This window comes from Mchenga conophoros, linkage group LG7 (assembly GCF_057382185.1).
Source record: "Mchenga conophoros isolate Kocher_MC1m ecotype Shallow Benthic linkage group LG7, M_conophoros_male_GT1.1, whole genome shotgun sequence".
NCBI lineage: Eukaryota > Metazoa > Chordata > Actinopteri > Cichliformes > Cichlidae > Mchenga > Mchenga conophoros.
Window position 1 is genome coordinate 9,029,953 of NC_140532.1, and position 17,794 is coordinate 9,047,746.

Here is a 17,794-nt window from a genome sequence, read left to right on the forward strand (position 1 = left end):
TAATCACTAGTCTTAATGGATACAACATGATGATCATTTTGTAAGTAATCTAAATAGCAGGGTGTGTGTTACAGTGCAATTGACAAGTTATCAATCTAGCTTTGGGACTGCAATATTCCTCGTTTTCTCAACCCAATCTTCTCCTCTGGTTTTAAAACACGATGCTGAATTCACTTTACTAACCAGTAGGCATTATCATTGTGGCTATTCCAATTTTTATTTACAGTCTTTTTATATAGCATGCTGGAATAAAGCAGGAAGTGTGCAGTGTCCACTATAGCTCACCGGGTTGAGGTGGCGCCCCATAACAAAAAGCTAAAGTCCTTGCTGCAGGGGCCTGGGTTCCGACCTCTATTCTCTCCATGCTTTTACTGCTTCTTCTGCACAGTCCTGTCAAATAAAAGTCAAAATGTTAAGAATTTAAAAAAAAACTACATCCTTTAATCTATTCTGCACTCACTTATCAGATAACCATCAGCTCCTCGGTGGCAGATATATTCTGACTCATTTTTTGATTTTTTTTCTGCCACAGGATGGAGGAGTCTCTGTGTCTTTCTGCACTGCGATCACAGTTCTACTCTGTGCCTGCAGGGGGTGCCTTCCCTCCACTGCACCCCTCTGCCCTCCACTTACACCTGCCTGGAGGCCGCTACCCTGCAGACCTAAACCACACAGCCTTATCTGAGAGGTAGCACTTTGTTTCTTTCTTCCTTTCCTTCTTTCTTTCTTTCTTTCTTCACTGTCTGCAGAGCTGTGTAATCTCTCTGCAGGGTAGGCACAGGTTGCTGACTGTGTGATATTTTTAGCACACACCCCACAGTGCCTCCTATACACTTATCACACACACACTGCCCTTCACACACACTGTACGCCCACAGACATGCATATGCAAGCCAGCGCTTACATAAAATCGCACACACATAACAAAGTATTTTTTTATTTTTTAAGTCCCTCTGTGTGTCTCTATTTTCTTTCAGCACTTTGAGCTGCTTTCTCAGTTTGACAATACTCATTGTTTTCCTGTGGCATAATGCACAGGGGAAATGTTTGTGTTTGAAATGGATGGCATTCATCATCTGGTTCTGTAATGGCTCCTGCATATCTTGTAGGTTTGTTTGTGTGCTATTGATTGCTTGTGTGTGTGTGTGTGTGTGTGTGTGTGTGTGTGTGTGTGTGTGTGTGTGTGTGTGTGTGTGTGTCATTTTCCTGTGGATACCTATTAAGTGTTCATCTGCTCTTGCTCAGTCATGCTGTGTATGGATTATTTTCCTCGTGGTAAATGGAGAGAGTGTGTGTGTGTGTGTGTGTGTGTTCTTCTGCAGCTGCGTGTGTGTGTGTATGTTTTAGTAGAAATGTTTGTGCGAGGTTCACCAGTGTGTGGTTAATATCTGCCTCATGTTGGGTGTTGCATCTCTCACCTTCTCCCTTTTTGTGTGTGTGTGTCTGTGTCTGTGTGTACGCATACTTGTCAACCTCCCCCACAGGCTACAGATGGAGAACGAGCTCCGCCAGCGAGAGAGAGAGCAAGAGCGTGAACGAGAGAAAGAGAGAGAGCGAGAGGCCGGGCTGGAACGAGAGCGGGAAAGAGAGAGGGAGCGAGAGGAGGAGAGGGAGCGTGAGAGAGAGCTGGAAAGACAGAAGGAGAGGCAGAGGGAGAGACAGCAGCAGATGGTCAGAGCGGCGGAGGGCCACTACCTGGCTGAGCTGCATGCTCGGAGGGCACCACCGGAGGACAGGGCCAGGCCAGGAGAAAGGCTGACCCCGAACAGACTGGGTACCTACACACAAACACGCGTGCACATGTATGTGCGCTCGCCTGCAGGTGCATGCTCAAGCATGTATACAGAGTTTTAGAAACTGATTTATTTATTTATTTATTTATTTATTTTTTACTTAATTTCAGTTAAAATACCCAAATAGTCTGTTCTGAGTATAGCTGACTCATTATGACTCATTATTATCGAGAAAGAAGACAGAAGCTCACAACACTGCTGGTTTTGATCTGCAGTAGTTTAAATTTTTAACACTTGTGTTGCTTAAAGTGTCTGCCCAACACTTTGGACCTGAGCCACATATCCTGACAGCTACTGGCCAGATTGCAATGAAATCTGTTAGAAACATTTATACCCCAAAGGGGAATTTCTAATGACTTGCTGACTTCTCAAGTTGTTGAAATAAAACTATCAAAGGATGCGGTAAATTGTTTAAAGTACAAGCAGACTGACATATAAATTAGCACACTTGTGGTTGAAACCTTTACATTTTATTCTCTCTTCAAGCTCTCGCTCTTTGGCTAAAAATCTCAGCTCTGCACACAGTCTGTCTCATTTTTTTAACCTCTGTGAACACATTCTGCACGTAATACTATAACTTAAAAGGGCAATGGGAGCAGATCCTAAAATAAGGCTTCCTGCAGTGGAAAATGGACTAATATGTCCAGTTATACTTATCAAACTGAAGGACTTAGAAATAAAGACTGCATCAAATAAAGGCCCGTTACTTTGTGCTGTTGAAGTAAATAAACATCCTGATATATCAGCGTAGCACATAACACATGCACTTTCCATAACTCCACAGTTTCTCCAGATAAATCCAAGGACTCCGAACACCCAGGTTTTTCAGCACCTAAGCCTCTGCAGCCTAGCATTCACTCCTCCAGGGGCTCTGTGCCATACCCAGTGCCCAGCTTGTTGCCTTCTCACCTGGGGAAACATCATGCTGGTGCTGTTGGTGGGATCCATGGAGCTCTTTCCGCCAGCATGATGAGTCAGAGAGCCAGCGAGGAGGCGTGGTTAACACAACAGCGAGCACAAGGACAGGACAGGGAGCTTGGCCTCAGGTCACCGGGGAAAGGGGTGGAACCGAGGAGAGACGGCAGCCGGTGAGAATTAGCTGCTTCTTCTTTTGAATACAATTTGTATCCCTTTTGAAACACCATGCACTCTTTATTAGGTCCAGAATTTGAATAAAAAAAGTTTCTTTCTGTTCCTCTAAGCAGTACCGGTTCAGTCTATCACAACCCAGGCAGCAAAGATGTCGCAGCCTGCCTCGGCGCTCCACCGCCGCTAATCTCCCCAAAAGCTCCTCATCAACCTCCTGCCCCTGCCACTACACTGTGGAACCCAGCTTCTCTTGTTGACGCGCCTGCAGACTCCCGCAGAAAACTAAACGCCCCAACGCCACCGAGTCGACCGCCACCGGGATTGACCAGAGCCGAGAGACCGCCTGCGGCATGGGGGGAGAGGCTGGAAGAGGGCAACAGGAGGATGGCAAAAAGCCCAGAAAGGTTCGCCTCACTCAGGGGAGCAAGTTTACAGGAGTGCTGGAACAAGAGTGAGCAGGACAGAGCCATCCAGAGCCTCTACCACCGGCATCACATCAATAACCTCCACCAGCGATCCTTTATGCCTCCGTCTATCTCCAGTGGAGCCTGCACTGACCTAGGGGGACGGTGCCAGGCTGCTTCTCCGCCAGCGGTAAGGGAGCGACCGCATCAGGTGCCTGACAGCATGATGGTGTACGATGAGGTTCTCCAGCAGCATCGCAGGCTGCTCAGCAAACTCGACCTGGAAGAGAAGAGGAGGAAAGAGGCCAAAGAAGGAGGTGAGAGGAATAAAACAGAAAGCAGCAGGAGGTGGAGATGGAAGACTAAAGGGAACTGCAGATCAGGTCATTACTGATGCACAGGCCTGCAATTGTTTTAATAATGCTCTGCCTTTACCAGGTTATTACTATGACCTGGATGAGTCATATGATGAGAGCGATGAGGAGGAGGTGAAAGCTCATCTGAGAAGAGTGACAGAACAGCCCCCACTCAAGCTGGACACGTCTTCAGAGGTGCGAAAACACACACAGTCACATATGCATTCATCACAGGTATTAAGTTTTTTGGGAGTTTTTTTTCCCCTTTTGTCTGATTGATCTTTCTCCAAAGAAAGTGGATTTTCTGCGTGTGTGTGGTCTTACTACGCTGACCCATCGCGATGATCTTCTGGCTCAGAAGAGGAGGAAGAGGAGGAGGATGATGAAAGAGCGCAGCGTCTCTCCTCCGGCTGTGCAGGGCAAGAAAAAGGCCTGCTCATCTTCAACATCTTCAACACCCACAACTCCCTTAACTACTCCGTACTCTGCCGAGCAGATGGACTGCACCCCCGAACTGGAGAAGAAAAAAGACTTCCTCCTTATGTTCAACCTCTCGCACGTCAGCCCACAGCAGAGGAGAGGTAACAACCTGTTTGGTATCCACACACACATCCTACGTGCTACTCTGCTTTCTTCAGAGTTGCTCTGGTGATTCCCCGTGGAGGGGATAAAAAATGAAGCATGTGAGAAGAAAATAAAGTTAGGAAGAATCTGAAGGCTGGAGTGGGATTTTCTGATTTGTCCAGCAAGAGTAGATTTGAGCCCACATCCAGGAAAGACATGGTACTGCTTCAGAATGTGTGAAATCTGTTTAAAAGGTCATTATTTTATGAAACTGGATAAACTGCAGATGTATAATGGAAAAAACTGGCAAAACTAAATATGTAGAAAAATATCTTCAAGTACACTTTTGGGTGGCTGCTATATCAGGTAAACCTATTAAACTACCTGTTAACGAAAATCAACCAATCGCGTGGCATTAGCTTAGAGCAGGGGTCCGCAATCCCAGTCCGCGAGGACCAGTGCCCCTGCAGGTTTTAGATCTCACCCTGGGTCAACACACTTGAATCACATGATTAGTTCATTACCAGCCCCCTGGAGAACTTTAAGACATGTTGAGGAGGTAATTTATCCATTTAAATCAGCTGTGATGGATCAAGGACACATCTAAAACCTGCAGGGACACCGGCCCTCGTGGACTGGGATTGGGGACCCCTGGCTTAGAGCATTTAGGCGTGTAGACATGGTCGTGATGACCTGCTGAAGTTTAAACTAAGCATCGGAAAGAGAAGAACGTTCATTTTAGTGACTTGAACAAGGCATGGTTGTCAGGGTACTCCAGAATCTGAGGATCGTCTGGGATTTTCCCACACAGCCATCTTTACGGTTTATAAACACTGGTCCAAAAAAGATAAGATATCAGTAAGCATTAGTTCTTTGGGTGAAAATGACCTGAAAATGAAGTGCTGATGTCAGGAACAACAAAAAGTGCAACTATAGTATGCAGAAGAGCAAAATGTATGAAATCGTGAAGCAGATTTGCTACAAAAGCAGTTATTAATCAGAAAAACTTGGTCCTAAGAAAGTGGCATTGGCATGTATAAGGTGTACAATGCAAAAATCTTAGGGGTTTAAAAATAACATGAAGGTGACCACAAGTCCATACCGTCTGCAGTAGTCATTGAAAACAGATGGTGACTCTGGCTGTACGTTTGGGGTTCTTGTCATGCTGCAGGATGAATGAGGACCAATAAGATGCCTCTCTGATGGCAGAATGCAATGAATGAGAAATTTTCCATTGCTCTCTCAAGTTTTTATATTAAAAGTTAGAAATATTATTATGCAAAGACTGCCTAAGAAGTGTTAAATATTCTTAGAGCTCTTTGTTTTTCACACTGGCTGTGTTTTTATTTTATTTTACCCCTCTGTTAAAAAGAATCTCATAACTACAATCTGAAAATTGGATTTTCAAATACCAGCGTAAACTCTCTGTTGTTAAATGATTATTACTTGCTTGCAGGGACACTGTTGTATAATCAGCAGCTCACTTGCACTCTCTTTTAAAGTTTTTCCTCTTCATTTTCTGAAGACTTTTCTGTAAGGCCAGTGCTTCAGTAAGATTTAGTTGTCGATGAAATGGGGCATAAAATCTAAACTCAGTGTACGCTATTCTGACCTTAAGAAAACATTTGGAGACTGTTGAGGGGGGGAAACTGGTAAGAACTTCATTAAATTGAATTTTTTTCCTCTCTGAATTGGGCATTACCCTCAGATCATCCATTTACTGACACTTCCCCATTAGTTCCCGGCCAAGTCATTTTTTTTTTAACACATATTTTTTTAAAATATGAGTGATGGGTGTTCTCATTCTGTCTTTTTCTCTGTAGATAAAGAGAGAACAGAAGAGCTGCTGAAGGCCATTCAGAGGAAGACTGTGACGTTAGACACACTCAGATATAATCCTTTACCACTGTGCAGAAGTCCTCCGGCTCCCTCCACTGGTGAGGCACACGCAGACAAACGCAGGAAACATGAATGCATGCGCTCTCGATTAATCAGCAAACAACTCTTTAATAAAACTTCTGCTTTTCTTTTAGGTGACTCCTTCTCAGCACCTCTGCCGTGTCCGTCAAATGGACACCTGTACCCAGACTCTCCCAGCCCCTCCCCTCCCTATCTTAGCAAACATAAACACCTTCATAACGACGCGCACAAACCACCTGTAGACTCCACGGTGACTCGGCTCCCTCCTCCCCTGGCCCCACATCATGAAAAGGTTGAATTCGTGGAGACACAATCGAACAGGAAGCGCCAGGGCCTCCAGAACGGCGCTGGCACTGGCGCTGCTGCTGCTCAGAAAAAGGAGCCCAGTCAAGTGCAGAATGGGCGGAATCGACCCTTGGAGCGGTTCACCCCTGAGGCCTTCGCTCAGCACTTCCATCAGGCTGTGCTGCAGTCCACACACAGCACACTGCAGAACAAAGGTTAGCCACGCTCCCATAGGTGCATGACCTGATTGTTCTTTAATGTTAGGGGTTTGCCACCTAGTGGTGTCAGTGTGCACTGCACTGCCTTTAAAATGTAAACAAAAGTCCAGTTCCTATCACGTTAAGTGAAAATCACATCAAGCTGTTAAAAAGAGCTACAAGGACTGACTTTGCTTTTTGTTTGTTTTGTCTCACTCTCTTCTTCTTAAGGACTCTCAAATTGTGTCCCAGAGGCCGGCGTGAAGGCCGATCCCTCGCAGCCTCACAGCGTCTCTCAGCTGAAAAGTTCAAATCTCATCCATGTCTCTCAGCGTGCACATATCAATGGCCATCACTTCCCTTCTTCTGTAGCCAACCGGGACACTCTAGCCCCACAGGAGAACCTGTCTGAGGATGAGGAAGAGTCCGATCAGGAAGAGGACGAAGAGGAAGAGGAGGAGGATGTTCCAAGGAAGTGGCAGGGCATTGAAGCTATTTTTGAGGCCTACCAGGAGTATGTGGACGGTGAGTCAGTGACATAGCACATGCATTACCCCAATAGTCGCTTTTTCTGTGATATGATGAAAACAGAGAAAGTTATTTATATACATGATGTAAAAACATTTTGTTGCATACATAATTGTAAAAGTTGTGCACTGCAAATGCCTCCATATACAACTTGCATGTAAATAGTTTTCAGCAAGAGTGTGAGATTAATCTCAGAAGTCGGGTCAAAAATCAGTGAACAGTAAAAGAATTAGCCGGAGATGCAGGGACTCAAATTTGAAATTCTTGACTTTTAAAACTTAAGAGTTCTCAACCACCTATAACCTGCATGTTAATTTTTTGTAGGTTGTTAATTTAATATATGAATTGAGACATGAAAAACATCAAATGTCTTGGCAGATGTGCAGCACTATGGATTTCTTGGAGAGCTTTATGTCTTCTGGATAAATATAGATCCGTTCAGTTTTATTTATATAGTGCTAAATCTGCTTTATATTGTAACCCTATTGTAAGACCATACATTAATAAATTTAACCCCAAACAGTTCAATTCTTTATTACATGATTTATAGTTACAAAAATGACTGCATATATGTAACATTTACTCTTGATGTTCATATATTTTGCTAAAAAACATTCAGATTTTTTTTTATTTCTTTGTTAATTGGTCGGAGCAGTGGGCTATAGGGGTTGGACCCCCATTTTCCTTTAGCAAAAATTCAATGAGGTGCTGGAAACATTCCTCAGAGATTTTGCTCCACATTGACATGATGGCATCACTCAGTTGCTGCAGATACTCCCCGACATCCCAAAGGTGCTTTATTGGATTGAGATCTGAGTACTGCGGAGGCCATTTGAGTACAGTGAAATTACTGTCACATTTAAGAAACCAGTTTGAAATGATCTGAGATGTTTGACATGGTGCGTTGTCCTACTGAAAGCAGCCACCAAAAGATGGTACACTGTGGTCATAAAGGGATGGACATGGTCAGCAATGATACTATATCTTGTATCTTGGGTAGTGGGTGAAAGGAGGCCCTGTAGTTAGCTGACAGTATTGGCACCTGCTGTTGTACCTCATCTGCTTCATGGTCTGATGTGTTACCTTTACCTTGTTTGTAATGAGTTACTGCTGCTCTCCTGTCAGCGTGAAGTATTCTGGCCATTGTCCTGTGACCTCTGACAACCCAGAGACAACTGCCACTCACTGATATTTTCTCTTTTTTGGGCCTTTCTTTGTAGACCATAGAGATGGTTGTGTGGGGAAATCCCAGTAGATCAGCAGGTTCTGAAATAATGTCCCTGTGATAACAGTGCAAAGGTTGCATGGACTAATTGTACATGCAGAAGGAAAAGGCATTGAAATGACACTGAAACAATGGACGAACATGATTTAGAGAGACTCAAGTTGTTTTTTGTTTTGTTTTTTTAAATCTAAATTTAAACCCTGAGTTAGCGTCATCTGCTACATACAATTTAGACATCTTTTAGACCTCTAATCAAAAGTAAATAGCTCAGCGGGTACACTGGTGTGTGTGAGCTCAGGGGGGCTAAAATTGGAGTAAAAGACAAGTTAAAATGCAATATAATTAACTGAAACTGCCTGTTTTCTCTTCACAGAATGGAGTATAGAGAGGCAAGTCCTTCACAGTCAGTGTAAAAGACTCGAAGCACAGAACTACAATCTGACCAGAACTGCAGAGCAGCTCTCTATCACTATGGGGGTAAGCATCATTTTGTGTCTTCCACGTATGTGTACTCTTTGGTGCCAGTGTTGCCATCTCCTGTTGTAGCAATGTAGCTTGGTGCATAAAGCCTTGGTTTCTGTAATAACAGCCGTGTCTATCCTTCGTTTATTAGGAGCTGGTGACTCAGAGGCAGAAAGTAAGAGAGGAGAGGGAGAGACTGCAGGCCCAGCTCGAGCACTTCAGGAGGTGTTTGACTCTACCGAACATTCACTGGGGCAGGGGCCAAGTGAACGGGCACACGCCGAGGTGACCTCTGACACAGACTCTCCAAAGCCTCTGACAGCGGAGGAACAGTAACAAGAACGGGCTGGAGCCGGGCCACTCTCCTCACTCGAAGCACTCGACGGAGCCAACAGTTCTCTTGTTACCCTTTTTGGACAGTCAATTCTGTCACATGACTGGTCCCAGATACACCTTACTACCTGCTATATTTGTATCACAGTAACTGTAATCCATGGTGTCCATGTAGAGCTTAAACGGTCTGATTCTTCCCATGGATTTCAACAACACTGCGTAGCTACGGCAGCATCGTTGTTAGAGTAACGCTAACCACTCCTACTTGAGTTGGCTTTCAAGTACAGCAATGTGAAAAAGAGAGTACAACCTCTTTCAGTTCTAAGGTTTTACTTATCAGGACATAATCACAAAAATCATCTGGTCCTTAACAGTTCAAATGCAATATCAGTTGGACAATAACAGCAGTGTGTCAGAACTAAGTACATCTCACAGTTCAGTGCTTGAAGAACCACCTTTAGGAGCAATAACTTGAAGTAAACATTTTCTGTATGACTGCAGCAGTCTCTTACATCATTGTGGAAGAATTTTGGCTCAGTCTACTTTACAGCGTTGCTTCAGTTCACTGGGGTTTTCTCGCATTTGTTTATGCATGGCTCTCTCGAGGTCCTGCCACAGATTTTTAGACAGGCTGAGGTCTGGACATTGTCAGGGCCATTGGGCCTCATTCACTAGTATTTATGTAAATTTTTGTTACACAAGCGTGTATGAAAAAATGTTGTTGGAATCATAAATTGCGCCCAGCGCCCTTTTTTGTTTTACCAACATACGTTTGTTACTGAATCTGAATCCAACAGGATTCTGCAATCTTCATACTGCCACAGCCCGATTTCTCTATATATGTAAATGCATTGACCTCAAAGCGAAGTAGAGACAGCTGTGGTGATGTTGTTAAGACCTGCAGTGCTAAGGAAGAAAGCAGGAAAAAGTCTGACTGAAGAAACTGAAACAAGTTTGAACAACAGACTATAAAATAAAATAAAAAGAAAACAGCTGAAGAATGAGGAGCAGCTGATCTGTCCAAGATGAGAAACTCAATCCTTTCTTTTTCTAATATCTGTGGAGAAGTGCCAAGACACTGGATTTTAAGGAATCATATCCAGCGATACGACAGAAGTCATTTTAATGAAAAAAGAACATTTAATGTAAGATGAGATAAAGGGATATTGGAATACATTTAAATTAAAAGACCTCCACCTTTTCAATTTTTTATTTATTTAATTGTAATTCTGATAATCCTGATTTTTATTATTCGTAGTAGTAGCAGGAGCAGTAATAATATTAGTATTTAAAGACAGGTGTTTACATTTTCTGAGACATTTCTCTGTACACTTGGCCAGGGGCACTTCTAAATTTCTTTATAGACTACAAACAAGTTTGCATATTAAAATATCGATGAATCACAGATTTGTGTGTAACCACTGTTTGTGAATGAGGCCCACTGTCTTGCTGCACGACCTAATTTCTGCAAGTTGTTCCACTAAAATCGTGTAATTTGTTCAGATGCAACTTTGCAAACCTAAGCCATGCTGCCATGAGAGAAGAGGCTTTCTCCTGGCAACCCTTCCAAACAAGCCATACTAGTTCAGTCTCTTTCTAACTGTACTGTCATTAACTTTAACATTTAACATGCTGAATGAGGCCTGAGATGCAGCTCTTGGGTTTTTGCAGTTCCTCTGAGCAGTGCAGCGTTTGACCTTGGGGTAAATTTACTGGGGCGTCCACTCCAGGGAATGTTGGCAACTGGTTTGCATGTATTCCACTTGTTAATAATCTTTCACTTAAAAAAAATTGAAAATGGCCTCATAACTCTTTTAAAACAATTGCTTCTCAGATCACTGCTGATGTCTTATCTCCTTGGCACTTTGTTAAAACACACCTGAATGCTCCTGAGCTGCAAACTTCCAAAACTGCTTTTATAGAGGTTCTCACACTTGCTGATGGTCAATCAATCAGCCAGCACCTAGCTGCTCTTAATTGCTATAGAGGCAGTGAGGGTGTGCTTAGTTTTTCATGCACTGCTTGGAAATTCTGTTATAGTTTTTGGTGAAATTAATAATGACACGGTGTAATGCAGCATGCTTATCTGAGGTTATAGTTAAATAATGTTAGAACCCAGTAAGGACCAGATCATTTATTATGTGCTAATATGTTCATTCTTAGATTCGAAAGAGAGTGTGCTTTTTTTTTTTCCTTCACAAGACTGTATGCCCAGTGTACAGTCATATTTTCATATGGATTTAAAATGTTTCAGTCTACACTAAATAAATGTATCAGCAGGCACATATCTGTAGCTTCCCTGGGCAGCAATGAGGTAATCCGGGTGTGCAATGATCACCCAGTTGGACCTCAGAAAATAAAAATTGAGTCAAGGAATCAAGCACACCTCAGGCCTTAAACTTGACAGGATGCACTTGAAATGTAAGCAGAGGGAAACTTGACCGTCCTCTGTATTGTATGTTGTTGCTTAGTTATATATATCTGACAGATGAAGCGGTGTGTGTCGCTGGTAAAAGCTCTACGGAGCGTAGGGAACGTCTAAAATGTCTATATAACAGCAAATGGTATCAATGGCATTTTTTTAGGTCAGATTTTTTTAATGGGTAATGTCACTTGTGATAGATGAAGAGTTTTGTATGCTTTATCGGTTTAACCATTTGTCGTGGGAAGCCATATGCTTTGTTTAAACTGCTGCTGGTCAGAATGAAAAGGTTTAGAAATTTATGGAGACTGGCACAGTCGGTGTTAGGTGACGCTCAAATGATTGAGAGGTGCACTGTGGATGGAGAAACGTCAGTCATGTACCATTTTTTTTTTTTTGGATGGTACACCCGGGAGTCTGTGTCTCAAAGCCCTTAACATGACCATAAATGTTAGAGAGATAAATAAGTCATTGAAATGCAGATTCTGCATCACTTGAGCGAGGATTTCTCACAGTTTTTGTCCAATTTCAACTGAAAACTACTTTCAGGAAGAGAAAAGCCAAACTATTTAGTTCACTATTCCAATTCATGTCAAAACTAATTTAAAAAAAGACACCTGTAATAATTATTCATTGTTTTATGCATAACCTAAGCGACAGAATAACAAACTATACCTTTCACTGGTATTTTGATGAGACTTCTTTTTGTTTAAGACAAAAAATAATGTCACTTGTTCAGTTTCTATCTACAAGCACAAGCACCGTAGCAATCCCGCCCTCCCCTCCAGTTCACCTGACCGTCCTGCGTCACTTTTTCCGTCTCCTCTGCAAACCTGCTGTGAAATCTTGCCTATTTGCTTCAATCCGTTGTTATGTAATTTATTATTTGGGCTGTATAATGGCAATGAATTATTTATTAACATACGGTATATTGCTGTAAATTCGGGTGTAAATTTACATTAAAATACTTGTAAAAACTCCTCACTGTTATTGTTGCATATCTGAGTTTTTACTTCTCTGAAATATTTATCAGAGGTCTGTGTTTGCATTTATTCAGCAAGTGGTCTTACACAGAATAGCTGATTAAAATGTACAAAATGTCATTATGTCTGACCCTCCATAGCTCAAAAAACAAAACAAAACAAACTGAGAGCAGCAACAAAAACTCCCAAGCCTTTGGAGGTCTTCAAAGTTTGCACACAAATTGTGTCCTCCATAATTATTATGAATGGATTTAATCATTGTAATTCTCAGACAGCGAGCATCTCCTGTGGACCTGGTGGTTATATTTGAAAGGATAGCATTACCAAGTTTTAATAACAGACTTTAACATGCACTTAAGGAGGCACTCTCAGTTGCTGTGATTGCTAGGTTTAAAAATAGTCCGCATCAATGTGCTGCTGACAGCATGCCCTCCCTTAGTCATTTCTTCACCTGATATTTTATTGCCTCAGTGTATGGGATTTAAACGACAGAAGTGGATACCGTTTGGATTTTTCTTTTTAATCATTAGTGTAAGGCATGTCTGCACAGGGGAAAAAAAGCCCTGATATCTAGTACAGTGTAAAAGTCTTGATACTCCCCTCATTTATTCATATTTTGCTTCCAAAGAGCTGGACTTTGTTTTAATGCTTTTAAAGTACTCTCAAGCAACAATTCACTAGACTTTCTAAAGGTGTTTCAAAGTTTTGCTTTAATTACTGGCTACTTTTTCACTCACTTTTAATTTAGTCCTTGTCAAGAAGGCAGCCTCAAGGAAGGGAAATCATGAGAAAAGGCTGAGATGCCAAATTACACAAGAACTAGACTGAAAATCAGGGGCAACAGGTTTTATGAAGTGATGAATCCAAATTTGAAATTGTTGGCTCAAATCGTCAATATGTATGAAGTAGATCAGGAAATGTGTACAACTGTGAGTGTGACCCATTTGTACAACACGGTGGAACATCAGTCATGGATTGGCCTCCCCATAGCCCAGACCTCAGTATTAATAAAGCAGTATGGCGTCATTGCAACAGAGAATGCAACAAAACGCAGCCAACATCCAAAGAAGACCTTTAAATGTCCTTCAAGAAGCCCAGAGAGCTATTCCTGAACATCGGTTCAAGAAATTACAAAAGAAACACAGGCTGTGCTGGAGAATAAAGGTGGTCCTACCAAATATTAACTTTCAAGGTTTTTAGAATTGTATGTTTCTGCCTATTTCCATTTATTGCACCTATTTCCCATTCTGTACTCAGTAATGTACTTGTCATATATATATATATATTTTAGTCCCAGAATTAAAGGGACATCAGTTTTTGAAAAATGAGTTCTGGTCTCTGTTATTTTGTTTTTGTTTTTAAAGGGTCTACGTGGTCTCCAGCTCAGATAAGATGGTATGGAATAAATAAATAAGAAATAATAAATACTATACCGTGGATAAGCATTAAGTCAACAAACCCTATCTCAGTTCATTTAAAAAAAAAAAAAATAACACGAGATTTTCCTGAAAAGATTTTTCACGATTGGGAGGTTTTGATGACCACATTTGAAGCTGCTGTATGACCTGATGCTCCAAAATCAGCAAAAGATTATTTAACTGCATTCCGTGCAGTGACTGTGAAGGACCATAACATGCGATTCAATTTCACATCCATAAAAACAGAAACATTTTCTGTGTTCTGCAGCACAGTGTGATCCTAAACCGATTCTTCTCTCTTATCTCGAAAAAAAATGTTTCAACTTCAAAACACAAGCACAAAGTAATTGTTATGTTATATGTCGCTTTATATTTCTTGCCTGAAGGAAAACTTCTGCCTTGACATTTATTTGACAGGTTTAGCCAAACTAAAAGCTGTGCACATAAGATAGAAATGATTACTTTTAGTTTTGCTATCATCAGGCATGATTTAATGCAAGTTCACACTTAGAGCTTGCACCACTCCTATATCACATGCATTTTTTGAGAACACCTAAGCAATTTTAGTCAAGTAGGTAGCTGGACTTTGATTATACTACAATATTTCCCCACTGCAAATGACTGCTTTTACTTTTATAAAACTTATGAACACTTTTTTGAACTTCTGGCGAAAATAGATCACTCTCTTTAAGATGAGAAGGGGATTCAAACTATTGCCCACAAAACATCAGACTTAGATTGTTTTTCTCTACATAACATCTCATCCTATTGAGAACAAACATCACGGAGAGATGTGTTTCAGTCTCTTTGTCATTGTGATGAATCGTTACCATGTTTTTAATGACCGCAGGTTGGAAAATGATTTGGTTGAGAATACTGATACACAGAGGGACAATTCCAGGAGTTTGCGGCCTCCATTAGCATGACTATGGAGATCATCAATCTGCTGCTCGTTCTTTCAAAAAATAGATTTGTTTGAGTGCAATTTTTAATTTCTAACCAACTGCATCTAAGATATGTAACATTATTTGACCGTGATGCTTGGCTATTAAGAGCAAAGACATATTAAGTATTATTACTTATTTATTAAAACTTCCTAGATTAATAATAATGGGAATATTATTTAAAACATTTTAACACGTTTATTTATTTATGCACTAAGGAAGGGGTGCTGCAACACAGCCAACACCCCTACCTCCCTGCTCATGGAAACATCTGGCTCAGAAAGCTTCTGGAAGCTTATCACCAGATAGTTGTTCTCTGCAGAGACATAAAAGATAAGATGAACCATGGAAATGCAGGCAAACAACTGAGCCAAAAGTCAACATCCATATCACAGATAATCATTAAGTCAACAAACCCTAACTAATTTACACTCACCTGTTACAACAATGATCTCATTGCTCTTGGAGCGGACTTGGAGGGTGCTGAGATCATTCTGAGGGTCAGTATCTCTGATCACGCTCCGGGCTAATGCCACAAGGTTTTGAAGTTGCTCTGCATACTATACAGTCATGGACTGATCCAAAGTTGATCTGATGGGGATGCCTTAAAACTAATTAATTTATTCAGAAATTCATCAGACATTCAGACTTCATTTTAAGATTTTCCTGGATAAATATTCTTTTTGGCAGAGGTGTAGTGCTTCCGGTGTGGTAACCTAGTCATTACCACACAGACAAGGGCCGTCAGTCATGAGGGATGCTCTCTACAACATCTGGACATAGCCAGTGGCCGTTTGACCCCCCTGCACCTCCTGAAGCTCCATTGTTCCACTGAAGGAAAAAGCACCCCAGACCATTATGCCGCCTCCTACACTGTGGAGCGTTGAAAACATCTCAGGTGGGATCTGCTTGTCCTGCCAGTAATGTTGGAAACCATCAGGACCCTCAAGGTTCAATTTTTTCTCACCAGAGAATAAAACTTTCTTCCAACTTTCAATGACCCGTGTTTGGTGCACTCTTGCAAAGTCCAAACGGTCAGTTCTGTGGTGTTCAAGGAGACGAGGATGGTGAAATTTTTGGGGGTCTTCCACTTGACTTTTTTGTTCCATAACCCTCAGGACCTTTTAAGAAATTCCAAATGACTGTCTTACTGCTCCCACCTCAGCAGTGATGGCACACTGCGAGAGACCCTGCTTTTGCAGTTCAACAACTTGACCACGTTCCAAAAGGGAAACTTTTTTTGCCTTTGCCATCAGAACGTCATGACAGTGTGAATACCTGACAGAAAATGACAATGAATCCACATTTTTGCACAGATTTGGCCTTTTAAAGGCATGTGATCCTAAACTTGCGATCAGCTATAAAACAGCCTGTTTCAGTTTAAGCGTTGTTTTCAATAAACTGCATGCTCAAAAGAATGTTTTGTCTCACTCACATTTCTTCTTGCTGCATATTGAAGCTCTACTTGGAACCTTGTTAAGCTCCAACCATGCAAAATATGATTTTTTGCCATTTTTCAAGTGTTCTTAAACTTTTGATTGTATATAACGTTGGTATTGGTATTACGATTGATATACTTTGTTTCTATCCTCTAAGTTTAGTTTGAGCTCACTTAACTGTGTAACAAATTATTTTTTGGAAATGAAAAACATGTACTATGAATAATGTCTGAACCTTTTTGGTTTGACTATTTTATTTATTGTCTGTAATACATTTAAACAACAGAAGCTGACCCAAAATGCTTTAGACTCAGGACGATCTATATTCCAGGTCTCCAGAAAGTGATATTTTAAAATAAATAAAAAGCTGAAAGGTGTTTTACTTTATTAAGTAATTATTGTGCAATCACTGTGATTTAGTGGTTGTCAAAATGTTGTCATGAACAGTAACTTGAAAAAATCCTAAAACCTGACATGACATGAAGCAGGACAGACAAACCGACACTGAACTGAAGGAAACAGAGGACTTAAATACACAGAAGGGTAATGAGAGAAGTGGACACACCTGGGGAAACACAGCTAACGCAAATAAACAAGATGCCACAGGGGAAGTAAAACTAAACAAATTGAACATGAAAACACAAGACTTTCAAAATAAAACAGGAAACATGGAAAGACATGAACTGGGACACGCAAGCTTACACAAGAGACAGCGAGAGGGAGCGAGAGAGGGAGAGGGACACAGAGGAGAGAGACACAAAGGGAACCTACATAGACAAGGAGATAACACGTGACAAACAGAAAAAGACTAATAAACAAGGAGACACGGGTGAATCACAAAGACTAAAACTCACCCAGAGCATCCTGACCAAATGTGTCACAGTCTGGTACATAAATTGCTCTATTGCTGACCGCAAGGCACTGCAGCAGGTGGTGAAAACCGCTCAGCGCATCACAGGGACTCCACCTCCTGCCACTGAGGATGTCCACAAGAATAGATGTCTACGCCGAGCAAACATCATTCTCAGGGACTCCTCTCATCCTGCCAAGACACTCTTCCAGCTCCTCCCCTCCAGAAGGCGCTACAGGACCCTTCAGACTAAAACCAGCAGGTTTAGGAACAGCTTCTGTCCCACAGCTGTCACCCTACTGACCTCAGTCCCCTGCTGAACCTTTTCATCCACACTCACTCAATCCTTCTACACTCCTAGTGACCACGATCATTGCTGTCATTCATTCTCAATATTCACCATATTCTCACATTGGTTACGGCTATAGATTTTAGGACACTGACATACATAGTCTCTGTTATAATGCGTACACTGTTCACTGTTATAGTCAGTTCAGAGCGCTACGCTTCCACTACTGTAGATATATTCATAGCACTCTGTAGATCTGTTTGCCACACACTGGTACATCTATGTATGTATTT

The 17,794-nt window shown here is 41.6% G+C and overlaps 1 protein-coding gene across 7 annotated transcripts in view; it reads left to right on the forward strand.

Moving 5' to 3' along the window:
* Positions 1-12,558, forward strand: part of LOC146569543 (genetic suppressor element 1-like) — a 39,729-nt gene extending 27,171 nt beyond the window's left edge. For 6 of the 7 annotated variants that reach the window (XM_085281908.1, XM_085281912.1, XM_085281910.1 and 3 more), the window contains exons 6-16: positions 533-688; positions 1,485-1,774; positions 2,578-2,881; positions 2,996-3,603; positions 3,725-3,837; positions 3,935-4,223; positions 6,030-6,143; positions 6,240-6,626; positions 6,840-7,133; positions 8,735-8,838; positions 8,975-12,558. In XM_085281908.1, the coding sequence (XP_085138034.1) occupies positions 533-688; positions 1,485-1,774; positions 2,578-2,881; positions 2,996-3,603; positions 3,725-3,837; positions 3,935-4,223; positions 6,030-6,143; positions 6,240-6,626; positions 6,840-7,133; positions 8,735-8,838; positions 8,975-9,112 (2,797 nt within the window). In that variant the 3' untranslated portion in view covers positions 9,113-12,558. The remainder of the gene's footprint in view (positions 1-532; positions 689-1,484; positions 1,775-2,577; positions 2,882-2,995; positions 3,604-3,724; positions 3,838-3,934; positions 4,224-6,029; positions 6,144-6,239; positions 6,627-6,839; positions 7,134-8,734; positions 8,839-8,974) is intronic. The other variant, XM_085281909.1, reaches the window with a different exon arrangement.
* The last annotated feature ends 5,236 nt before the right edge of the window (positions 12,559-17,794 follow it).